General features: G+C 44.6%; 1 protein-coding gene and 1 long non-coding RNA gene across 2 annotated transcripts; both read right to left on the bottom strand.

The window, feature by feature from the left end:
- Positions 1-2,858: 2,858 nt before the first annotated feature.
- Positions 2,859-5,213, bottom strand: LOC120651250. Its single transcript, XR_005666002.1, has 3 exons — positions 5,010-5,213; positions 3,350-3,537; positions 2,859-3,233 (listed from the first exon to the last, which is right to left on the bottom strand). It is a non-coding gene; the product is annotated as an uncharacterized LOC120651250 (long non-coding RNA).
- A 4,153-nt stretch (positions 5,214-9,366) lies between these two features.
- LOC120647948 (coiled-coil domain-containing protein 1-like) lies at positions 9,367-10,525 on the bottom strand. The gene is made up of 2 exons (XM_039924744.1): positions 10,427-10,525; positions 9,367-9,714 (listed from the first exon to the last, which is right to left on the bottom strand). The coding sequence occupies exons 1-2, from the start codon at positions 10,523-10,525 to the stop codon at positions 9,367-9,369; spliced, it is 447 nt and encodes a 148-aa protein (XP_039780678.1).
- Between the last annotated feature and the right edge of the window lie 16,143 nt (positions 10,526-26,668).

The following is a 26,668-nucleotide window of genomic DNA, read 5'->3' as shown; positions in this document are numbered from 1 at the left end:
TTTGCGAGCGAGAGAGGCATGATACCGACTCGGATAGCGACGCGATGCACATAGTGACTCTGTTGGATTCATTTTTTAGAGTTTTTTCTTTCTTTAGCTAGCCCATCAAAAATACAGAAGCTGTTGGAGATACTCTAGAGCAACTGTTGTTTCAGGAGGGATTTTGGTCTTTGGGCTCCTTCCCCGGCGTGCCCCATTCAAGGGCAGGCGTGATTCTTTTGTTCAAATGAACTAGCAGAACCCATGTGCGGCATGCATGTTTTCTAGTAGAGGACCACGTGCGCCACGCTCATATTTTTTTAAAAAAGAAAATAATAAATTTATAGTAGAGAACCAAGTGGTTAGGGAATGGTTAGGGAATCGTCGGGGAGCAACACCGCCGCGGGCACCGCGCCGGCGATCTAAATCCCGCCGCTATTTGTTGACAATGCCTGCGCGGCACGCGCATGCTATTTGTTGACGTAGTGAAACAATCATTTCTTGTACTCTTAAAATATACAAAAATCAAAAACCTTAGATTCAAAGAAATATGAGACAAGGGTATATAGATTCAAGATATGCATGCAAATGAAGTAAATATAAACAGAAAATTTTCCGTAGAGGAACTAAATGAAGTCATGGAAACAAACTTAAGGTACTACTAAAAAATAACATGCATTAAAGATTGTAAGTTATGGTTGGCAACCTAACAAGGGAGCATTTGAGTAACAAGCCAGATCTCGACGAGCCATTTGGCCGTACCTGCCGTGGCACCCACCCACCGGCCGGCGCCGGCATTGGCGGGCACGTCGAAGAGGAGCTGGTCGGAGGAGTACCACTTCCTCGCAGCCAGCCGCCTCGCCAGCCCCTGCGCCGCGTCGGCCGCCTCGCCAGCCCTGCTCCGCCTCGCTCCTCCGTCGTGCCGCGGTGCTGTTTCGCGGGCCGGGCTCCCTTTCCTCCTCCAACCCACCAGCCACGATGGCGCTGTCTCCTCCTGCTCGCGGCTCGCCGGCAGCCTCCTGCCTACCTCCTCCTCCTTGTGCGCGGGCGCACCGCCGCGGCCCACATCTTGCCCACGCCCGCGGCCCCGGGCGCTGCTCGGCCACGTCCGGCGGCGTAGAGCTTGCCGAGCGATAAGCGGCCGTCGTAGTTGGAGAAGACCTTGATGATGTCCTCCGTCATGGTGTCTCTGCTCCCCACCGTCTGCACGATGTGCTACGCCTTGCCGAGCAACTTCTCCTCGCCGTCCCCTGCCATCTCCCCCATGTCGCAGCGTCCGACGGCGCGCTCTGGATCGCCGCGGCCGCCAGCCGCCTGACCGCGGTTCCGCTGCCTGGGGCCACGCGCAGTGCCCCGCGGCGACCTTGGCTCAGCGTTCTGCGCTCGTCTGGAGCGGCTCCGCTGTCGGCGTCCGACGGCGCGCTCTGCATCGCGGCAGCTGTCAGCCGCCTTGTCTCGGCATGCCACGCTCGTTCGGCGCTTTTTAGCCGCGTGGCCACGGCTCCACTTCCTGGGGCCGTACGCAGTGCGCCGCGGTGACGCCGCGGCGTCCGACGGCGCGCTCTGCGTCGATGCGGCTGCCGGCCACCTTGCCTCGCCGTGCCGTGGACACTGGACAGGCTCGTAAGAGTCTCCTGGACGCGCGATCAAGGGACTCTCACGCAATTGCAAGAGAATTTTTTAGAAGGAAACTCTCATAAGCGATCAAGGGACCGACTCTCACGCGACAGGTTCTATAGAAGGAAACCCCGTAATCAAGGGACGCGCGGTTGCAGGAGCCCACGCAAATTTGAACCAAGGTGGGTACGCGCGGGTGGGTAAGGGAGGAGGTGACAAAAACTTTTCATTTTTGGTAGAATCATTTTGCACCATTCATTTTTCATAGGTCCACCATGGGTCCGTCCGTATTGAGGCCCGACAAGTGGGGACGCAGTGAGAGGTACAACCATATTAATATTAGTAAAAATTATTTCAATTGTTTTGGTTTCTTATAGGGGTTGTTTGATTCCAAAGACTAAACTTTAGACTACGTCACATTAAAATGAATCTTGATATTTATTAGTATTAAATGAAGTCTGATTACAAAACTAACTGCAGAATCCTGAGACTAAACTGCAAGACAAATCGTTTCGCAAATTAGCACTCATCTGTCAAAAAAAAATTGTAAAAAAAATTTATTCGATACTCCTAAATGGTAAAATTACTTTTGATGTGACAGGGGCTAAAAAAAAGCTCCTCAAACCAAACAGCACCATAGTATAGCATGAAGGCAGTAGACAGCCAGCAATATGTGCTTTCCCTGGAGCGTTATTTTGTTAGGTTGATCACAAAATTAAACAATGATTCAACTAAAATAAAACTAACTTGGCATCTTATTAACATTGGTAACTTTTACTTAACATGTTGCTCCAATAGAAAAGTATCAAAGCAATATGATTTAGCCAGAAAGACTGTGAACACACATTAAAATAATGATTTTCTCGTGAGGCACCTCCATTTTTCATGCTTTTGAATCATAAAGGTCTAAGTGCTATTCTTTTTCATATATACTATTGAAAGCAATTATAATGAGATGAAAAAAATTATGACATTAAAAACTTCAAATACAGAAGCTGTTTTTTATTGGGTATATATCAGCATTCTAATGAAAAAAATTTCAAACAACAAAACATCTTAACCAATAGAATCAGATTTGAAATATTTATACCTTTTTTTTTTCCTTATAAGCATGAACATGAATGCAACAATACAATTCAATCTGGTATCTATTGTCAGACTCAGTGTCAAGTTATTTACTTAGCTGAACACTAGATTTAGACTGGATCATAATCAGGAAGATATTGCGACCATCAGAAATGGCACACACACAACGCAGTATGTTGCTTCAGACAAAAAAGAAGTCAGATACTGAATTCAGATAGCTAGAATGTGATTGATCCAGTATTAACAGTTGAAGGAAGCTATGCAAGGATAATATAAAGACTAGTTGGTACAAAACAATGCTGATTCGGTTCTTGTAGGCATGACCTTCACGTCTAGCAATGGTTCAAATGAACAGGTAGTAGAATTTAAACTTACTCTGGCAGTTGTATTTAACTGCCTTCTAGCTGAATTTCCCAAGAAAATTTTCTTTTGTTAGCGGTGCGTTATCATAGATGGTAATTCACGTTCAGGCTTGTGATACTTGATGTTTTAACTCAGCTCTTCTCATTGTTGTCACTGCCACTGCTTACACTCTCCACGGGTGGAATAGTCTACAGGAGCAGAAATGAAGAAAATAATTAGCATGTTGTCATCTAGAAATTTTGCCAAAAAGCTGGTGTGCTGTGTGCCAGACAGTCGGTGGGAAGGATAGACACCAACAGCTAACCATATCAGGTTTGTAAATGTTGTGGACGATAGAGGCACCAGCGAGGAGAGAGACAACAATCACAACTGAAGACAATGCAAGCGAAGGAGTTCCCGTCGGTGGACGCCCGCCACCAAACTTCTTGCCGGAGTTCATCCTTGCTTGCTCTTACATTTAATCTCTTCTGCCTTTCAGCAAGTCGTGACTGCCTGCAGGGATGTAGAGCATGGGAAGACATAATTAATGGCAGCCTACAAGCCTCACCTGATTGCAATTAAACTGTATATATTAATCAAAGTGCACAAACATTAAATCAAGAACTATGGAAATAGTGTACAGTTTAACAGAGAATTGACACAAAGAAATTGTGGCCCCGTTTAGTTCCCAATTTTTTTCCTACAGTACCCGTCACATCGAATCTTTCGACACATGCATGAAGCATTAAATGTAGTTGAAAAAAATAACTAATTACACAGTCTAACTGATTAGCACGAGATGAATCTTTTAAGCCTAATTAATTCATGATTGGATATTATTAGTCAAGTAACAACGAAACGTGCTACAGTGACTTTTCACCCAACTTTTCGCGAACTAAACGCGGCCTGTATTCTAGCTAGATGCCTACATGCATACATAGTAAAGGAAGATTTGGGCTGCCTTCTGTTTGGAAGCAATTCTATATTATGAATAGAGTACACAACATAATTGGGTTATATTGATCGTAGATACACAATTAACACAACTTCATTTCAGAATTTCTTGAAGAAGCTAGATGTTTGGAAATCCTATTTTCATAAATCTAATTGTCTATGCAGAGTGCAAAAAGACCAAGTATTTTTGACAAGTGAAGTGAGAATATCACAATAATATTGATTCATCCCATACGAGTATTTAATATCACAAGGAAGGCAAACACACATCAAGCACCACTCCGTAAGTTGAATAGGATTACATACCAGATCCAAAATTGCATAGGAATACATATGAGGTCCAAATTTAATTACGAGTACATGGCAGTTAGAGAATCACTAATGATCTAGCGCATCGTCGCCTCTTGTGTCTTCTTTATACTCAAGTCGTGTGATTTAGGTCAATCAATAATGAGCAACCACTTCGTCAAACAAATATCTATGAAAATCTTATATGACATTGAAGACAAAACTGCTTTGGACTTGGTGCTCACAGCACAGAGAAAATTAGGGTGTTGCTGTCCCTTGGTCAGATAGCATTGTGTCGAATCACATTGTTATCGATCACATAATAAATAGATGGACCAGAAAATTGTATCTAATAAAATTAAAAGTTGCATACTCAGAAATCAATTTGTCTACACAAACTCAGTGCAGATCAGGTCTGTTTCTACAATTTACCAACACTCAAAATCCATCGTTAGATGTCTGAACATCACCTCTGAACACTATAACCCCCTGTTGCGTTCTCTGAACATGTACCATAGGCAGAGAATTGCAATTGCTGAACATTTTTGAAGAGCAACAGTTAAATTTCATCATGAACATATATATACGAGGAAGCAATATATAGTCGTACCATCAATCTGTCATCCGGCCCAGATACCATTCACCCAAGTCCTAAAAGGCCGTGACCGACAAGAACAGAACAACCCGCGCTCAGACTTGCGATAGCAGATCTGAGCACAGGAATGCGGAGGGGGTGGAGGTACCTCGGAACTGGAGGGGGCTGATGACGTTAGGGGCGACGGCCGACTTGGCGTCTGGCGGCCGGAGGCCGGCGGAGGCGGAGCAGAAGCGACGTCTAGGCCGTCGGAGATGCGACCGGAGGTGGTGAAGAGTGAAGACCGGTGGAGCCGTGGAGCGGGCGGCGAGAAGAAGCACCGGGTCGCCCCAGGTGGCATCCACGAACTCGCAAAATCAAAATCTGGCACCCTGAACTTGTTAAGTGATGTCACTTAGGTCCATAACCCTTCAAGGAGCATGAATATATGCAAAAAAATCCTTGATTTTTTTTCATCTTCTATATCTATGTCCTCCTCGCCTCTTTCACCTCTCTCTCCTCCCCCACAAGCGCCGCCGCTGCCACCGGAGGCCGCCAGGAGCGCCGTGCATCTCCGCCGCGGCCCCCACCTCCACCGCCGGTGGTGACCCCAGTCTCGAGCTCCCCAGCGCCGAGCATGTCCCGCATCCCTTGTCCTCTGCGCGCGGGGCGGCCGTGGCGCGCGCAGCGAGCGTGGCGGCCGCGGCGGGCATGGCGGGCGAGGCCGCCGCCGTTGCTGGTGCTGGGGCACGGCAAGCGGGGCGGCTGTGGCACGCGCAGCGCGCGCGGCGGGCGTGGCGAGCGGGCCGGCGCGGCCACCGCGGAGCACGGCGGGCATGGCGGGCGAGGCAGACACGGCGCGCATAGCGGTCCGTGTGTGCTCCGGCGAGGAGGCGGGGGGCTGCTCGGAGGAAGCCGCGCCGGAGGAGGGAGGATCTTGCTCGGAGGAAGCCGTGCCGAAGGAGGGAGGACCTCGTGCCGGCCCTGCTCGGAGCCGCGCCGCGGGCGCCGCGAACGGGAGCGAGGCCGAGGCGGCGGCGAGGCAGGCCCAAGCCCCCGCGGGGCTCGCGGCTGCGCCCGCGTGCGGGGTGCGGAGTAGTGCGCGCGAGGAGGGAGATGGGACGAGCTCGGTGCGGCAAAGGGAGGAGGGAGGAAGGAGGGGGCGGCACGCCGCCGCCATGAGCTCCGCCATGGCCGTACACGAGCTCCGCCATGCCATGGCCTCCACCGCGAGGAGGGGTGCGCCGGCACATAGGAGGGAGCAGGGAGGAGCACAGTGCCGCGGCGGTGCTCCTGGCGGCCTCCGGCGGCAGCGGCGACGCTTGTGGAGGAGGAGAGAGGTGAAAGTGACGAGGACGACGTAGATATAGAAGATGAAAAAACTCAAGGGTTTTTTTTACATATATTCATGCTCCTTGAAGGGTTATAGACCTAAGTGGCACAATTTAACAAGTTCAGGGTGCCAGATTTCGATTTTGCGAGTTCGTGGACCTAAGTGGCACCTGGGGACAAGTTCGAAGGCCGCTGGTGTATTTAACTCTATTTTATTTTATAGTAAGGCCAATCCCAATCTATATAATCTACTCCTATATGAATGTACTTCACTAAAAAATTATTATTTTATTTCTCTCTGCGAACTATTGTATTATATAGAAATTCACTATATCAGATGTCACGTCACCATCCATTAAAATTATCTATTTATTTCATACACACGTCACCATCCATTAAAATTATCTATTTATTTCATGCACGATTTTCTGTGACTAATAGCATTCATACATGCTTGCGAGTACTTACGCTACAAAATTTCTACATAAAAAATCAATCATTTAAGAGCCTTTCTCGACAAAATGAACATGTTTCCATATATAATGTCATTAGAAAAAAATGTTGCTATACAATCACCTTAGTATTTCTATTTTCAAATTAAAATTCTATTTAAAAAATTTCCGCAGCAAGATGCGGGGTATTACCTAGTAGAATAGAAGATTTCATAATATTTTATGCAAATTAAATAAAGTATCACATAAACAATTTGAATGATATGGCAATGATTTAAATAAGAGAGATGGAAGGAGTTTCATTTAGATGAAACTCTACATAAATTGTTTCCAATTCAAAATTATGTGTCTTACAATTAAATGCAAAAAGCACATACTCCCTCCATATTTGAAAAGAATGTTGTTTTGGACAAGATTTGGATCAAACATTAGGAATATAAATCATGAATAACATTCAAGTTGTTGAGTTTCAAAATACAAAAACCATATGAATAGATTTGTCTTAAAAAATATTTACATAAAATTATAAATATATAACTTTGCGATAAATATTTTTATAAAAATAAAAAGTCAAAGTTAAGCTTTGGAGATCGCGTCACTGTACAAAATGACATTCTTTTCGAGTATAGAGAGAGTAGAAGACACCAAAATTGAAATCTTGCATTGTAGGAGTTGCTTCATCCATAGTTTCTGTTAGATTTAGTTCCACATTCGAAATTGATGGTGGAGGAGCACAACATATAAGGTGAGGGCAGTCCTCACCCATCAGGCTAGTCTTTTGGGTTGAGTTAGACCTGAGGTCTTGATTGGTTGGGCTCCAGTGGACCTAGGCCTGGTAGGGCGGTGGCTCGTGGGTACAGCAGGCCAGGCCGCATTTCGCTGCGCACTCTAACAAGTGGTATTAGACACTAGTAGAAATAGTAGCATCCATGATATTTTTCTGTATGACATTTCGAATTTCGTCATTGAACAGACTGCATCTATGGCGAAAATTCCAGGTTCGTCATAGATCCTCGCCGACATCCCTCGAACAGTGTGTCACTGACGAAAGTAAAAATGCGTCACGTGAAAATAGGAATTTCGTCATAGTTCAACGCCCAAACCTTCAACCCCTACGGAACTATGACGAAAATAAAATGCGCGTCAAAGAACAACATTTTATATCGTCATAAAAATGGTGCGCTAATTAACTCCTCGTCCCTATGATCAGTGCGATTCGTCATAGAACCAAACCGACTGTCACGTTGCTGGCTGACTGGTCCAGTATGTGTAGCTGGCAGCCACGTGCAGGAGTGCAGGGCAGCAGGCTGAGGTGGTTTACACGTGTAACCGGGGTCCCGGAGGTGTACATGTATGGGGCAGGTTTCACTAGGATCTAGCATTCCAGCTCGATCCCGCCCAGGAAGAGAAATAGGCCTGCATTGAAAACATGTGTGGCGAACGTTCCATAAAAGATAAAAAAAATCTACTGCCACGCGGGTTCGAACAGGGGCCACTGGGAGTTTGGAGATCGCTAAAAACCACTGCGCTAGACATTTGCCACTTCCCGCGCGCCTCGCCTGAACTTGCCGGCGACCGCGTCCCTTCTCCGTCAATTTCACCGCGGTTATAAATACAAATCCTGAAAAAATTGGGAGAATCAATCTATACCTTCTCATCTGCTCTAGTCACTCTCATCCTTCAGTCTCTCAATCTCCATGGCCACTCAATCTCAATCTCCCATGGGTAGGAACAACAAGCGCCCAATAGATGGATTTCCAGAAGGCAATCTGCCGCTCCGTGTCCGCCTTCTCTACCAAGGGTAAGAAGATCTTAATCCTGCGTGACCTCATATATATGTTCATACCATAATTCTGTTCTGTTCATACATGACCATCTGTATGGCCGGCTTGGCCTGCAGGTGTGCTCGCGGTGCCAAATCCGCAGCCGCAACAAGTTCCTATGGCGGCTCCGGTGACTCCTACAACGGAGACGATGCTTGGCGCTACCTCCATTGGTGGAAGGGGACATGCAACCTCTACTCCGAGGCAACTTGTGAGATTGTGCGTCTCCAGCTCTACTTGGAGGTCACCCAGGCCACCCTGACCGCCGCCGAGGGTGAGGCCTCCACCGCTCGGGTGATGCTGTCCGCTGCTGATGGCAGAGTTGCAGGTATGGTTCTTCTCTTTGAGCATAATTAATTCTCCATGATGATTATTTGTTCCTATTAATAAACATCTCTTCTTTCTGCATGGAAATTATAGCCCTGGAGGCACAAATTCAGGCCCTCCGCCAAGTGGCGAACGCCGCCACCACCACAGTAAACGCCAGAGGTGACCTGCTGGTGGACCGCCTGCAGGACATCCCCAACCGCGGCAGGCAGATCGCTACCCACAGTGTCTAGCAGGGGGCTGCAACTGCTCTGGCTATGGTGCAAATTTGTACGCGGCACAATCTTCTCCTTTTAGAACCTGTATTCCCTAAAGGAGAAGGGCGAGCAGGCTTCGACGATCTCGTTGTGCAATTTGATGTAGCCGCTAACGCAATCGCCAATGAAGTCAACACCGATAGTGTTGTAACCAAGGTCTTCCTTGTGAAGATTAGATTGTATCTGAAACATAATGAATGAACAATCCAATCTTTTGCTGATTTTATGAATGAACACAACTATGTGCAAATCCAGTACAACAACAATTTCATGATAAGTCTGAATGTGCAATAACAGGCAATAAGACACACGTCCAAAAACAATAATGCATACTCCTAGAGATCGTCGTCCTCGTCATTGTCATCATCACCATTCCCATTAGCGTTACTGTCAGTACAATAATCCAAGATAGTGTCATCTCCATCATCCTCATATTCCTCCTCATCTTCCTCATCATCTGCTGAAACTCCCATTACAAGGTCTGCTAAATTAGCTTCAATGACGTCTGCATCCTCATGCTGGTGCACATCATCAGCAGCATATTCATAGCCCTCATGCACTGCACGCTCCGTATCGAAATAGTAATAGTCTTGGTTTACGTCCCCATCCTTCTTAGGCACATCATAAAAGCCCCTGTGCTCAAATTTTTGCATAACTCGCCAATCGTTGCCTAGATCATTATCCTGCAAGTAAAATATCTTTGTGGATTGTGTTGCGAGAATAAAAAGGTCAGACTTATACCAAAATGAGTTGATATTGATGGACTTGAAATGTCCATCATCTCTAATGCCTACCGTCTTTCCCTCTTGATTGTACCAGTCACATCGAAATAGGACCACTGACCGATGGTGTTGCAGATTAGAGTTATATTGCAACTCTATCACCTCTTTGAGAACACCATAAAATTCAATTGTCTCGCCTCTATGTGTCCCCTTGGCCATGACACCACTATTCTGTGTTTTTAGGTGTTTCTCCCGGGCAATTGTGCTATAGCGGACTCCATTGACACTGCAAGCTGCAAACGTCTTGACTAGGAGATCAAGACCACAAAAGAGAGGTGTATGCGGCTAGCGTAATACCACTAATGACTTACATAAATGATAGGATGACAGCAACTTACATGATGCTTAAACCATTTAGCAAACTCTTTCTCGTGCCTTTGGTCAATATCACGTACCCCTTGTTACACCAATATTTCCTTGTGCTTCCTGTGTGGTAAAGTATAGACACTATTGTTACGAATATATCAGCAGTGGTCAACACATGTGTGGATATAATAAATAGGCAACAAGTAAAAGATATATACACTTACTCCAAATATAGCTCGACTTCGTCACTGTTATTTAGTACATACCAAACAAGTTGCTTAAAGGTTTTGTCATCAATGTACTGTACCCGATCCCTGCCAATAAGATGAACACCATGCATGAAAACAGAGGTGTCACCATCTGTTGGCCCATCAAATTCAGGAAGTCCGTCGACATCATTATCCATGTACGAAGAACAAAATGTCAAGACTTCACTTTCTATGTACGCTTTAGCAACTGATCCTTCAGGCCTAGCCCTATTCCTTAAAAGATTCTTCAATGTGCCAAGCCGCCATTCAATTGGATACATCCAACCATACTGTACAAGACCTCTAAGCAGTGCCTCATCAGGTAAATGGACTGCCAAAAGTGCACCATCACATCAAAGAAGGCAGGAGGGAAGATCTTCTCAAGCTTGCATAGGATTAGTGGGATCTCCTATTTCAGGCATTCGACGACATGTACGGAAAGATTTCTGCTACATAGCTCCCGAAAGAAGTTCCCAAGCTCTGCAACTGCTTCATATAGATTAGGGCGCACAAGTCCTCTTAAGCCTGCAGGTATGATTCTTTGTAAAAGGACATGGTAAGAATGAGTTTTCATCCGACCTTGGACCTTTGAATCATCTGCATTAATGTAACTTCCTAGGTTGGCTGCAAATCCATCTGGAAACTTTACACCTCTTAGGTACTTGCAAAATGTATTTCGTTATGCAGGCTTGAGGACATACCAAGCTGGTGGAGTCTTTACCACGTGACCCTCCTGGTAAGGATGCAATTTACGTCTTATGCCCATATCAACCAAATCTATTCTGCTATTCACTGTGTCCTTTATCTTTCCCTCAGTTTCAGCAGTGTGCCAAGGAGGTTGTCGCATATATTTTTCTCTATGTGCATGACATCAAAATTTTAAACTCAACATTCACATCAATTGCAGATTCCCCATGATGAGTCCACCTTGTATATGCAGCTGACATTCCAAACAGAAGAAGGTGAACGTGGACAACTGCCTGAGCCCTGTGACTTTGGTTAAGACACCGGGTGCATGGGCAACTTATGTGGGCGTGTGTAGGATCAAGAACACCGACTAGAGGGGGGGTGAATAGGCGGTTTAAAATCTAAAGCCAACAACACTAGAGGTGGATTCCAAGAATCAACCGCTCCTCTATCAAGAACCTCTTGATCTTGAGCCGGCTTGAATCAAGGAACCGCTCCACACCTCGATTCCACTAGAGTTGCTCTTCACCACTCCGGTGAGGTGAGCACTAGACCTCTCACAACCGAAATCGGGGCTCCTCAACAATCTCCTTGGAGGAGCTCCACGAAATCCTCTTCTCCAAGCCGTCTAGGGAGCGGTAACTCCCAAGAGTAACAAGTCGATGACGCTTGCTTGAAGTTTCCTTAGTGCCACAAAGCTCAAACTCTTGATGCAATGCACTAGGAAGCTCTCACACCCTCAAGAATGCAATCTTTAAGCAAGTGTGTGTGAGGGAGGGATGCCTTAGCTCTAAGATGTCAAGTATGCAGTCCAAAAGGCCAAGAGAGACACCCAAAGGCCGGGCAATGGGTATATATAGACATCCCTCCAAAAACTAGCCGTTACACTCTTTTCTGCGAAGTCGCGGACCGTCCGCGTTTCAAAAACCGGACTTTCCGCCGTTATAAACCAGTGAGTCAGAGTGCATTTAAAGCGTGTCAGAACTAGCTGTTAAACCCCGGCGGACCGTCTGCAGTTAAGAGAACTGACTCACCAGAGACAAACAAGCTCCCTGGTACAAAATTGAATTAGCCTGCAGACCATCCGCGCCCCAAGGGGGGACCGTCCGCAGTTTACTTTTCAGCCCAAACCAGAGAAACAACCACTCTGGTACAAAACTGAGATTAGTCGGCGGACCGTCCGCGCCCCATTGGCGGACTGTCCGCCATTCAACTTTGAAGCCCACCAGAGAGACACCCTCTCTGGTACAATTTTTTAAGTAAAGTGGCGGACCGTCCGCCCACCTGGGCCGGACCGTCCGCGAGCCCACCAGAGACTTTGCAAGCTCTCTGGAACGGGTGCGGACTGTCCGCCCCTCAGGTGCGGACTGTCCGCCGTTACTCAGTCAGCTCTCAAACTTAGTCTTTTTCAAATCTTTTCAAAACGCCGTTAGCCCTCATGCATGCAACTAGACATTTTGAGCAAAATGGCACTAAAGACCCGTCAAGCATGAGTACACAACCTCTCTTGATAGTACTGCTATCTATCCAACAAATCCGGTCACTTTTCATCCACTAAACGCCTTGTGACCAGTAAAATACAAAAGCCCTATTTTACCTTTGCCTTGAGCCCGAGCTTTGCTCATCATCTCCAAAACTCCATACGTTCACAACCAAATCTCTTTCATTCGTGGATCAACCTATACTCATTATCTCAAATGAAATCGTTAATCCACAAACTGTTGTCATTAATTACCAAAACTCGAATTAGGGGCCTAGATGCTTTCAATCTCCCCCTTTTTGGTAATTGATGACAACACTTAATTTTGGAGTTGGAATTGAACTTTGGAAGAACTTACTCATTTTCTTGAAAATTTCAGAATATGGTATGAATAAATTCACCAAGTTCGATGAGTAGAGAGAACTCCCCCTTGATATGTGCATATAAATTTTCATGAATACCAATTACACATATATATATTTAAAAGTTTTGACGGAGTTTTCCCTACAAGTGGAAGTCGAGGCATACAAGATACAAGATATATATGATATGAAATTTAGCTTGGTTAGCACAACCTCACAACCACAAGATGAACATAAATACATAAGAGTAGCACAAACCAACATAGTTCATCACACATTACAAACCAAATGTTCAAATCCAAACACAAGTCTCAAACCAAGTTCATGCAAGACACAAATCAAAGACATGTAACGCAATAGTTCAACACAAATAAACAGGAGTGTCAAGCGGAAGCCGAAAGCGAATGATCTCCATGAGAAGTCCATGAGCTCCCCCTAGATCCAAGCGCTCCAAAGCTCCTTCTCCCCCGTTGGCATCAATTGCCAAGAAAGTCAATCCATCGGCGGTGGAGGAGGTGGCGGTGGGTAGAACGGCTGGTGCGGGTAGAACTCTGGAGGCGGCACTGGAGCCGGAAATACTGAGTAGAAGTGGTCAGAAAATCCGGTGAAGGCTGTGCTGAAGGTATCAAAGCACTGCTCTAGCTGCTCCTGTCTCTGCTCAAGCTGCTCAAACTGCTCAGAAGAGGGCAAATCCTCAAAGCGTGAGTCAAGAGCTGCTATGTCTGAGTGTAAGCTCTCCTGAACCCCCTGCATCCGAGCCATCATGGGCTGGAACAACTGTTGTTGCATGTTCTGGAAGTTGAGGTTCATCTGATTCTGCATCTGACTAGCCAACCCCGCAATCTGAGAGGACATGCTCTCCTGCATGGATGCAAAGTACGGGTCAAAGTAGCCAGCTGGAGGAGCCCACTGCTGCTGTACTGGAGGATGCGGTGGTGGCATGGCATGCTGAGCTGCAGCTGCTCCCATGTGAGCATCATCATCACTGTCATCTTGCCCCTGTGCTTCAGCATCCATATCATCTCCAGGGAAAGGAGTCAGAGGCCTCAAAAGAACTGACGTATCACAGTTTCATAGAACTGATGTATCACAATTTCATTCCAATCACACCTATGCTGTAGAAAATTTGCTAATCCCATTTGCTGAAATCTATCTACTAGATCAGTCATGACTTGTTGTTGTCTCATATAGCCTAGATCAATGGTCTGATATTTGAAAACATTCTTCTTAACTAGATGACCAAAGTAAGCATCTTTTTGTACCTCAGTTTTGAAGAAGAGAATGTTGGTGTCACGAGGCAAGCTGAATTGATCCACTGCTCTTGCATTGGCATAGCTCTCTGCAGTCCACTGTCGGCTAGGAAGATCTAGCCCCATCAAATCTGTAACATCATCCTCAACTCCCTCAGTCTCTTCCTCTGAAAATTCATCACCAACATCTCCCACTGAAGATGCAGCAGCCATCTCACTGAGATTTGGAGCATAGTCCACATCATCAGAGTCATCACTGTCTCTTTGTCTTTTGGAAGTCATAACCTTCTTGATTTTGGAAGCAGTGGCCTTGATGATCTTCCGGGGTGGCCTGAGATCAAGATTTAACCATAAGAACAATTACTCAAGCAATAGAACCAATCCATAATGATATAAGTTAATTCAGCAGCCATCTAGACAATCTGACACTTGCGGACCATCCGCTCTTCTGAATGCGGACCGTCCGCGGTTCATGATCCACCACAGCGGACCGTCCGCGTCCAGCAGGCGGACTGTCCGTGACCCATCTGTTCTGCGCAGGAACACAAAATCGTCCCCAACTTTGATTCACTCATATTTTGAGTTTCAATTCAAATCCACCAACCAAATTTTAACCATAGCATCTCCTCATCACTAGGAACAAGATCCCCCAAGTATTTTCAAGAAACCATGGTCCAAAAACAGATCGGAGCATCTAATCCTAACTCTTTCCAATAAAGAAATCCAAGAACAAGAGTTAGGGATTTGTCAAAATACCAAGAGGACATGATGCACAATCTTGAGAAGAGTCCGGGGATGTTCTCGGACCGTCCGGGAACCACGCCAAAAAGCCTTGACCTTGTCGTCTCCCCCACGTGCTTGAGAGAGAAAGAGAGAGAGCTTTTTGACTATGTGTGCGGTTTGGTGGGGGAGAGTGAGAGGGACATCCATTATAAATCAAAGTCTGGCCGACCCCACCATTCTGTCCAGTTGCGGACCGTCCGCGGTATCCTGGCGGACCATCCGCCTTTGAATTTTAACACTGACACCCGACTGAAACTGCCTCTGGCAAATACTGTCTGACACAGGCGGACCATCCGCTATGTATTTTTGCGGTTGACAATTTCTCTGCAGAGCCTCTGGGGAACAAGTCTCATGAACGGTGGACTGTCCGCCCCTTACCCGCGGACTGTCCGCAGTATCAGATTTCAAACAGTCCAGAATTTTGCCAACTTTCTCAATTCCAACTCCAATTTGGGATCATTGCTCATATAAAAATAAAAAAAATCTCAAATCTTGCATGAAAACCTTCAAAAGACTCATATGAGCAAGTTTCAACAAGAATTCAAAAATTAATCGAATAAAATCATGAAAACTCATAATTGGCTCAAAAATACCTCAAAAATTCATAAAAATGAAACAAAGAGTGCATGAAAGAACCATATGCCACATGTGCTAGCTTTCAAGCAACATTTGAGAAGTCAATGATATTTAACTCATTTCTTAACTTGCAAAACCGAGATTCATCCAAAGGCTTGGTAAATATATCGGCTAATTGATCATTCGTGCCAATACCATCAATCTTGATATCACCCTTGTTCACATGATCTCTAAGAAAATGATGGCGGATATCAATATGCTTGGTTCTTGAATATTGAACCGGATTAGAAGCAATCTTCACGGCACTTTCATTATCACACAACAAGAGAATTTCATCAAATTTCACACCATAATCGAGAAGAATTTGCTTCATCCATAACAATTGTGCACAACAACTTCCGGCCGAGATATATTCCGCTTCAGCGGTTGAAAGAGCCACGGAATTTTGCTTCTTTGATGACCAAGATACAAGAGATCTTCCAAGAAATTGACAACCACCGGAAGTGCTTTTCCTATCAACCTTGCACCCCGCATAATCCGAATCCGAGAATCCAACCAAATCAAATTGAGCACCCTTGGGATACCATAAACCAATATTAGGAGAATATTTCAAGTATCTCAAGATCCTTTTGACGGCGGTCAAATGACATTCTCTAGGTGCGGCTTGAAATCGTGCACACATGCAAACACTAAACATGATGTCGGGCCTAGATGCGGTCAAATAAAGCAAACTACCAATCATAGAACGGTAAAGCTTTTGGTCAACCGGATTACCTCCCTCATCTAGGTCGAGATGCCCATTGGTGGCCATAGGAGTCTTGATTGGTTTTGCATCTTCCATACCAAATTTCTTCAAGATATCCTTCACATATTTTGATTGATACACAAAGGTGCCTTCCTTGAGTTGCTTGATTTGAAGTCCAAGAAAGAAACTCAATTCACCAATCACGGACATCTCAAATTCCCTAGACATCATTTCACCAAATTCCTCACAAAAACTTGGGTTAGTTGAACAAAAGATAATATCATCAACATAAATTTGACAAACAAACAAATCCTTACCAATTGCTTTAGTGAACAAAGTAGTGTCAACCTTACCAATATTGAAGCCCTTAGAGATGAGAAAGTCCCTCAATCTTTCATACCAAGCTCGTGGAGCTTGCTTAAGACCATTAAAGAGCTATAGAGAGCTTGTATACATGATTTGGCTTTTTGGGATCTTCAAAATCGGGAGGTTGCTCAACAAAAACAAGTTCACTAATCTTGCCATTCAAGAAAGCACTTTTCACATCCATTTGAAAAAGTTTTATGTTGTGAGAGCAAGCATAAGCTAATAAAATTCTAATAGCTTTTAATCTAGCAACAGGAGTGAAAGTTTCACCGAAATCCAAACCTTCGACTTGAGTGAAGCCTTGAGCTACCAATCTTGCCTTGTTTCTCACAACCATTCCATCTTCATTTTGCTTGTTTCTAAAGACCCATTTAGTGCCAATAACATTATAATTCTTGGGCCTCTCAACTAAATCCCAAACTTGATTCCGGATGAAATTATTTAATTCTTCATGCATAACATTCACCCAATCCGGATCTCTCAATGCTTCATCTATACGGTTAGGTTCAAGAAAAGATACAAAAGAATAATGTTCACAAAATGAAGCAATGCGAGATCGAGTTTGGACACCCTTACTAATATCACCCATGATTTGATCCATCGGATGATCCTTTGCAAGAACATGATGAATTCTTTGAGGAACAATGGGTTCTTGAGTTGATGAAGAAGGTGCACTAGATGAACCAACTTGATCTTGCACTTGAGAATCATTATTACTTGAATCTTGTACAATTAGTTGTGCTTGATCATTTGAGATATAAGTTGAAGGATTAACTCTAATAGAGATAGAAGGATCATCTTCATCTTCATCTTCTTCTCTTGGTCTAACATCACCAATTGACATATTTTTCATTGCATTTCTCAAACCATCACTTCTCACATCATCAAGATTTTCTTGTTCATTGTGAGACCCATTGGTTTCATCAAACTCAACATCATATGCTTCTTCAACAATGCCATGTGTTTTGTTGTAGACCCGATAAGCCTTGCTACTAGATGAATATCCAAGAAGAAAACCCTCATCAGATTTGCTTTGAAACTTTGATAACCGAGTTCCCTTCTTGAGAATATAACATTTGCAACCAAACACTCTAAAATATGATATATTTGGCTTCCTTCCAATGAGCAACTCATATGGGGTCTTGTTATGAAATCTATGGCAATACAATCTATTAGAGGCATGACAAGCCGTGTTGATTGCTTCGGCCCAAAAGCTATCCGAAACATTGTATTCGGAGAGCATTGATCTTGCCATATCAATTAAGGTTCTATTTTTCCTCTCAACAAGACCATTTTGTTCCGGAGTGTACTTGGTTGAGAATTCATGCTTGATTCCTTTCTCATTACACCATTTCTCAACTCTTGTGTTTCTAAACTCACTTCCATTGTCACTCCTCACTTTCTTCACCTTGAGCTCAAATTCATTTTCGGCCCTTGTAAATAATTTCTTGAATGTGTCATATGTATCGGCCTTGTCATGAAGAAAGAAAACCCATGTATATCTTGAGTAATCATCCACTACCACAAGACAATAGCAATTCCCACCAATACTTCTATATGTTGTAGGACCAAATAAATCCATATGCAATAATTCCAATGGTCTCTCAGTTGACATGACACTCTTAGTGGGATGAGAATTTGCAACTTGCTTTCCGGCTTGACATGCACTACATAACTTATCTTTTTCAAACTTCACATTCTTCAACCCAACTACCAAGTCATGCTTCAAAAGTCGGTTGAGTTGCTTCATGCCAGCATGACCAAGCCTTCTATGCCATAACCAACCCAATGGTGATTGAGTGAATAAGCAAGTGGACAAGTTTGCCTCTTTAGTAGCAAAATCCACAAGATATACATCCTCATGTCTAAATCCCGTAAAGATGTGATCTTTTCCATCCAAGCTAGTCACTACAACATCATCTTTAGTGAAACTATACTTATATCCAAAATCACAAAGTTGAGTGACCGCTAAGAGATTAAACTTGAGAGAATCAACCAACAAAACTTTTGAAAGAGAATGATCGCTTGAGATAGGAATTATACCAACTCCTTTGACTTTGCCCCGGCTATTATCACCAAAGATGATGTCACTATAGCCACCCACATTCTCATCTAGAGAGGAAAACATCATTGGATCTCCGGTCATGTGTTGAGTGCATCCACTATCAAGCACCCAATGTCTTCCTCCGAACTTGTAATTCACCTACTAAAGAGGAAGTAACTCTTTTAGGTACCCAAACTTTTTTGGGTCCTTGAACGTTAGTGACCACGTTAGTGACCAAGCCTTTTGGCACCCAAATGGCATTCTTTTTAGCACCATTTATAGGTATCCCAATAAATTTTGCACTAACATTTCCATTTGAATTTTTCATAAGCATGTAACTTGAATCAAAGGATATGACTTTCTTGTTGGTGTAATTCTTCTCAACATGACCAACCTTCTTGTATTTTTCACAATATGGCTTGCCACTACTCTTCACAAAAGTAGTTTTGGTTTGCACAAAAGCCTTCTTCCCTTTCTTAGGAATATATCCAAACCCTTGCTTGTTCAAGGTGAACTTTTGGCTTGCCCAACAATGATTAAACTTTGCTCTACTATCATACCACTTTCTCAAATCATTAGTCAAGCAAGTAATCTCTTTCTTTAACAAATTATTTTCCATAATGAGAGATTCATTGCAAGATGGGTTATCAATTTTGGTGCAAAAAGAACTAGTAGAGCTAGAGCCACAAGATTTATCATTAATTAAATCACAATTAACACCAATGCTCAATGTTGCTTTTCTTTTATGATTAAGCAAGGCATTGTGAGCTTCCTCAAGCTTCTCATGAGTTTCTTTGAGACTCTCATGAGAAGTCTTTAGCTCCTCATAGGAATCTTGAAGAGAAGTAAACTTCAACCTCAAGTCCTTTAACTTAGCCTTTTCCTTTGTCATGAATTCATCGGCATCATTTAGCATTTCAACAAGATCATCATATGAAAGTTCATCAAGTTCACCATCTTGTTGTACCTTTGTACCACCCTTGGCCATAAGAAAATGTGGTGTAGAGAAGAGTGATGGGGCCTCCTTGATGGCGATCCCGGCAACTCCCTTGGATGTCTTGTCATCATCATCATCATCATCATCGGAGCTTGCATCGGAATCCCATTCAACAAAATAAGCTTGGCCATTCTTCTTCTTCTTGATGAACTTCTTCTTCTTCTCATCATTTTTCTTGTCCTTTTTCTTGTTTGGACAATTGACAATGATATGATCTACTTCACCACAATTGAAGCAAGTCTTGTCCACAAAAGGATTTTTTCTTGATGATTGACCTCTCTTGCCAAAGTTCTTCTTGCTCATCATTCTATTGAATCTCTTGACAAAGAGAGCCATCTCCTCATCCGATTCTTCTTCTTGGCATCCACTTTCTTCTTCATTTTTGCTATCTTGAGCTTTGAATGCCACACTTTTCTTTTTCATATCAATTTCTCCCCCATGAGCTTCATCTTGAGATTTCTTGAACATGTCATGGGTGAGGATTTCTCCCAATATTTGTGTAGGAGTTGCGATCTTCACATTTGACCTTAAAAGTAAGGTCACAATTGTGTCATATCTTTCCGGAAGACATCTAAGAAACTTGTGGTTGAAATCCCCATCCGGTACCTCAAATCCATGTCCCTTGAGATCATTCACAATGACATTTAGCCGGTTGAACATCTCGGCTATACTCTCATCCTTCTTCATGGTAAATTCACTAAAATTCCCTTTAAGCAAATATAATTTGGCCTCCTTCACAGTTGATGTACCCTCATGAATTTCCATGAGCTTCTTCCATATGTCATTTGAATTTGTGAGGCTCTTGACTCTATTGAATTCATTTATATCAAGAGCACTAAAGAGCACATTAACCCCTTGATCATTTAGTGTCTCATTTTCCTCATCTAAGGGTGTCAAACTCTTTGGGTCCAAAATGACATATCCATCACTTACTACTTTCCATAGCTTTCTACTCATGGCTTTGAGATGAGCCGACATCCTAGTCTTCCAATAATCATAATTGTTCCCATCAAAGAACGGTGGCTTCCCAACAAGAATCCCATGATCACTAGTCATTGTTCTACTCCGAGATGGTTAAATCCGCAATTAATGGAGTACTTAGTTCTAGTACCACTTGTAGGATCAAGAACACCGACTAGAGGGGGGGGGGGGGGTGAATAGGCGGTTTAAAATCTAAAGCCAACAACATTAGAGAAATTTAATTAGTAACAAAGCAAAGCACTATGTCATGCTATAACTATCTCTAGAAGGGTTTGCAACCTAGGGTGACAAGATACAAATCAAGCTCTAGTAAAGTAAATTGCTCAAAGTAAAAGCAAGAATTAAAGTGAGTAAGAGAAGTAACCAAGCTTGACACAAGAATTTATCCCGTGGTGTCGATGACTTGCCGGTCACCCCTAATCCACGTTGAGGTGGATTCCAAGAATCAACCGCTCCTCTATCAACAACCTCTTGATCTTGAGCCGGCTTGAATCAAGGAACCGCTCCACACCTCGATTCCACTAGAGTTGCTCTTCACCAGTCCGGTGAGGTGAGCACAAGACCTCTCACAACCGAAATCGGGGCTCCTCAACAATCTCCTTGGAGGAGCTCCACGAAATCCTCTTCTCCAAGCCATCTAGGGAGCGGTAACTCCCAAGAGTAACAAGTCGATGACGCTTGCTTGAAGTTTCCCTAGTGCCACAAAGCTCAAACTCTTGATGCAATGCACTAGGAAGCTCTCACACCCTCAAGACTGCAATCTCTAAGCAAGTGTGTGTGAGGGAGGGATGCCTTAGCTCTAAGATGTCAAGTATGCAGTCCAAAAGGCCAAGAGAGACACCCAAAGGCCGGGCAATGGGTATATATAGACATCCCTCCAAAAACTAGCCGTTACACTCTTTTCTGCGAAGTCGCGGACCGTCCGCGTTTCAAAAACCGGACTTTCCGCCGTTATAAACCAGTGAGTCAGAGTGCATTTAAAGCGTGTCAGAACTAGCCGTTAAACCCCGGCGGACCGTCCGTGCCCCAGGGGCGGACCGTCCGCGCCCCAAGGGCGGACCGTCCGCAGTTTACTTTTCAGCCCAAACTAGAGAAACAACCTCTGTAGTACAAAACTGAGATTAGCCGGCGGACCATCCGCGCCCCATTGGCGGACTGTCCGCCGTTCAAATTTGAAGCCCACTAGAGAGACACCCTCTCTGGTATAATTTTTGAAGTAAAGTGGTGGACCGTCCGCCCACCTGGGCCGGACCGTCCGCGAGCCCACCAGAGACTTTGCAAGCTCTTTGGAACGGGTGCAGACTGTCCGCTCCTCAGGTGCGGACTGTCCGCCGTTACTCAGTCAGCTCTCAAACTTAGTCTTTTTCAAATCTTTTCAAAACGCCGTTAGCCCTCATGCATGCAACTAGACATTTTTGAGCAAAATGGCACTAAAGACCCATCAAGCATGAGTACACAACCCCTCTTGATAGTACGGCTATCTATCCAACAAATCCGGTCACTTTTCATCCACTAAATGCCTTGTGACCGGTAAAATACAAAAGCCCTATTTTACCTTTGCCTTGAGCCCGAGCTTTGCTCATCATCTCCAAAACTCCATACGTTCACAACCAAATCTCTTTCATTCGTGGATCAACCTATACTCATTATCTCAAATGAAATCGTTAATCCACAAACCGTTGTCATTAATTACCAAAACTCGAATTAGGGGCCTAGATGCTTTCAGCGTGCTCAGGAGATCGTTGCTTAACAAACTCCATGAATAGCTCCACTCCAAGGGTGTAGGAAGGTGTGAATTTTCTGCCATTAGTTATCTAATTTCTGTCCATCTCGATATTTGAATTTCCAATACAAAGCAGGGTGAGGGAGTGGCTGGATTGGAACTAGTTCAACATCTACTAGAGGGAAATCAAAGCTATCACTTGCCAAACTATAGTCATATCAACAAATGGATGTTTGCGGGGCGAGGAGACTTACTTCCAGATGAGGTACTAGCCGGATTGGAACCGCTAGTGGAGGCTGAGTACCGATTGGGCGGAAGGGTCTGGGAACACCAGGATCCACCACTGCCGCTTCCGCCGCCACATAAGATTGGGGATTCTGGCCGGAGTGGGTGGTCGTACCATTCGGTTGAGTCTACCCTAGGTTGACTACGGATCGTGACCGTTGATTTACCATCCAGGGGGCAAGAATCCCCCATTGGTGGTCGCGTATGTTAATATGCAACAACAAACAGTTGAACAATACGATTACATTAATTGAACAACAAACAATTGAAAAACACGATTACATTAATTGAACAGCAAACAATTGAACAACACGATTACATTAATTGAACAACAAACAATTGAACAACACGATTACATTAATTTGAATGCATACACAACAAAGGAGTTCAAATCCCGATGGATTTCCTAATCAAACACAAATTAATTGTGCACACGGTCATAGGGATCACAGCATCCAACCAATTGTGCACACAGTCATAGGGATCACAGCATCCAACCCTTGTTCCGAGCCAGGACTCGGTGCCGGCTGTACTTCTTCTTCTTGTCTTCCCTCAGGGAGTGGGACTTGGCCGTCCCCATGACATGATCCCTGACCTCATTCGGACGAGTCCATTGGCTCGCCAAGCCGGGGCAAATAGGGCACCGAAGGTGCCGTCACTATGGCAGATGACATGCAGAGCAGGGCCTCGGGGTACTGCAAGGCGATAGCCCCATCGGTAGTCGTCGTCTGGGTCCGTCTCCGTCTGGGTATCGGTGTTGGAGTCGAATGCCTCAGCAGGAATGTTGACGGTGGAGGACAACATCCGGGGCGGCGACGAAGCAGTGGAGGTGGACGAGGACGGCGCCACCACCACCGGAGAATACTGGGAACGTGGTGGGGAGCCCGCAGCCCCTCCGAGGCCTGCATCGGTGGACGATGGCAGGTGCCTGAGGTCGCCGGCGTCGTCGGAGTGGGGCGAGCGCCTAGAGCGGGACGACAACCTCCACGCATCATGCCGAGATAGTGGTAGTGGAAATGGCGAGGACGCCGATGGTCCTGGAAATGTCGATTTAAAGGAGTTCGTGTCTTCCACAAGAAGTCAACCGATTTAAATAAAGGAGTTCGTGGCTTCCACGAGAAGTCAACCCACGCCGAAGAACAGCAACTGAGTAGGCAACCGGCTGCGGCCATACTTGGGATCTGAATCATTAGTCGTTGATGGGCAGATGAATGGCCACGAGGAATCGGACTGGACTAGAAAAAAAGGCCCACGGTATGTTTCCGGCCCATTTAACCCAACGGTCTAAATATTGACCGTTTAAACTTTCAAGTAATTTGAAAAGTATATTCAAATTGAACTACGTGTCCCTCCAATAGAACCCATAAAATATCAGAAAAATTATAATCAGGATCATATATAGCAGCATAAGCCAAGTGCTACATATGGAATGAATATTCAATTGGTTGGTATGGGTAATTCAAACATCTATGTCTAAGGAGCTACCAAAAAAAATTAATCAAATCAAAAGTTTGTAAGAAAATCGTACAAACTAATACAACAACATAATGTAGGTTCTTAATATTGTAAAAAAAATCACGGGGTTTTGACAAAGTTGGGTCATACATTGTTAAAAAATGAATACATCACCCGCATGGTTACCTATAACTCAACACAAAGTTTCAAGTTTCCATAGCGCAACAATACATGTGAACTCATATACTCTTCAAATTTGGACACAATGTCGTATTTACCTTACAAATGCCAAATATGAACTTATATTTGCTTTTTTTTATGAAAATTGAGTTGTTTCTTTTAAGTACTTATGCGTACTAAACTACGCGATATGTACAAGATCTAAATAACAGTACATAACTTTGGGATAACACAAATTAATGGAAAGAGGGTGATTTAATATAAAATTTCAAAAAAGAATCATCAAATTTCGAGTTAGTATGAGGGAGAAATACCAGTTACAAGTTTTTATTAAGGATTGAAAAGAGAAATATGGACTACATACGACCACTTTTGGATTTGAGCCAAACACGCACCATTCATCTGGGATTCAACTCGAACCGACACGTGGGGTCCTCTGGTCAGTGGGGCATCTGGCCCAAAATTTTCGATGGGTGGCAAATACACCGCCGAAGCCAAAAACATTTCCTCGAAATGACCCTTCTACCCTCAACCAAAAGGCACACCGCTACCCCATCTCCCAAGGGTATTTGTGAAAATCTTCCCCCGCGCACTATATTAATTGCCCCTTGAATCAGTCCCCGCCTCCACCTCACACCTTTCCCCACCCCCCCCACCGAAGGCCACCACGCTGGAGCTTCCGCTGCCTCCGCACCAGATCTGCTTCCCCGTCGTCCACTACCTCCGCACCGGAGCTGCTTTCCCGTCGTCCACTACGTCCGCACCGGAGCTGCTTCCCCATCGGCCACAACCTCTGCACCGGAGCTGCTCCCCGTCGTCCACTACCTCCGCAACGGATCTGCTTCACCATCGGCCAATACTTGCGCATTGGATCTGCTTCCCCTTCAGCCACTACCTCCGCACCGGAGCTACTCCCTCCGTAGGCTAATACCTTCGACGAGCAGCTACCTCGATGATTGACCATGGTCGGTCAAGGTATGCAAAATCCATCCTCTTTGCACAATCCTTCCCTTCATCCTCCTCCTCTATGGAGCCTATAGTGGGTCTGTATTCACCCTCGTGTCAGCAACCACAATGTTCGGCTGGCTGTGCCTGGTGGTTGGTACTGATTTGTTGTGAGAGAAAAGTACTGCTGGCTGGCTGGTGGCTAGGGCTGATTTGGTGTGAGAGAAAAATACTGTTGGCTGGTTGTAGCGAACAGAGTACAACCAGTCACCAGCCAGCCAGATGTACTTTTCGCTCACAACAAATCAGTACCCGCCACTAGGCACAGCCAGCCAAACAAGATCAGGACAAAGAGAGAGGGCGGGAAGGGGGAGTGAGAAAAAGTAACATTTTTATTCTCTATGGGTACCTTTTGCTATGGATTACTGTATGGACTGGTCTCACAGTGTTTCAGCTATATGGTAGATTATATTTCAATAACTCTAGATTGCTTTTCAACAAAATTGTGGTTGCTCTTCTCTGAACTTAGGTTACTAACACTTAAAATCTATTTTGCACATTTAAGAAATGTCTTGTCAATACGAAATGCAATGAAATGCCAACATCAGGGCTAACAATAGAATAATGGAGGAGCTTGGCATTAGTGTTCTGGCATCAACTCTTAGTTCATTGCCAACAAAAAAAAAACAACTTCAAAGGGGGGAGGTTCAGGCACTAAGGGGAAGAGCTCTGGCAATAATGCTAGTCAGGGTGAAGGGTTCGATTTATCAGATTGTATCCCTGAAGTTGAGGAACCTAATGATGGAGATGACGATAAAGACTTAGAAGAGGAGGCGACACCCCTAGCAAATGAGGTGCATTTTCTATCTTGGCTGAGGGAGAGGGATGCGGGATTACATATTTCCAATGCCTATAGAAGCTGCACTAGTGCGTGGGGTACATATCTGCAATACATAATATTGCTTCTGAGTTATTCATTTAAATAACTGTTTTTTAATTCAACAGGGCCCTATACGAACTCGGCGTAGGAAGGTGTCTGAAAAGAGGAAGAAAAGACTTGTTGTCATGGCTCCTAGAGGCAGACAATCCAAGAGGGTCAGGTCAATCCCACTGGCACAAGTTGTTCCTGAACCACATGTGCCTGAAAACATATCACTAGTGGCAGCAAACAGTACCGGTTGTGACAATGCTCTGCAAGTAGAATCGACACCAATTACAGAAAATCGGGACTGGTCATATGCATATGATGGCGGCCTGGACGAAGATGAGACCGAGGGCAATCCCATCCCCGAAGATGATCCCATGTCCGAAGGTTTGTTCTTATGTTACCCTCAAGACTGTTGCACTAATGTTTGTATACTTGTTCAATAATGTGAATTTGAATTGCAGTACCTCAACAAAGAGGTGGCCCGAGGAAGGCGAGGGAAGCAACTAGGGGAGTT

Source organism: Panicum virgatum, chromosome 9K, assembly GCF_016808335.1.
Source record: "Panicum virgatum strain AP13 chromosome 9K, P.virgatum_v5, whole genome shotgun sequence".
NCBI lineage: Eukaryota > Viridiplantae > Streptophyta > Magnoliopsida > Poales > Poaceae > Panicum > Panicum virgatum.
This window is presented reverse-complemented; position numbering and strand designations above follow the sequence as displayed.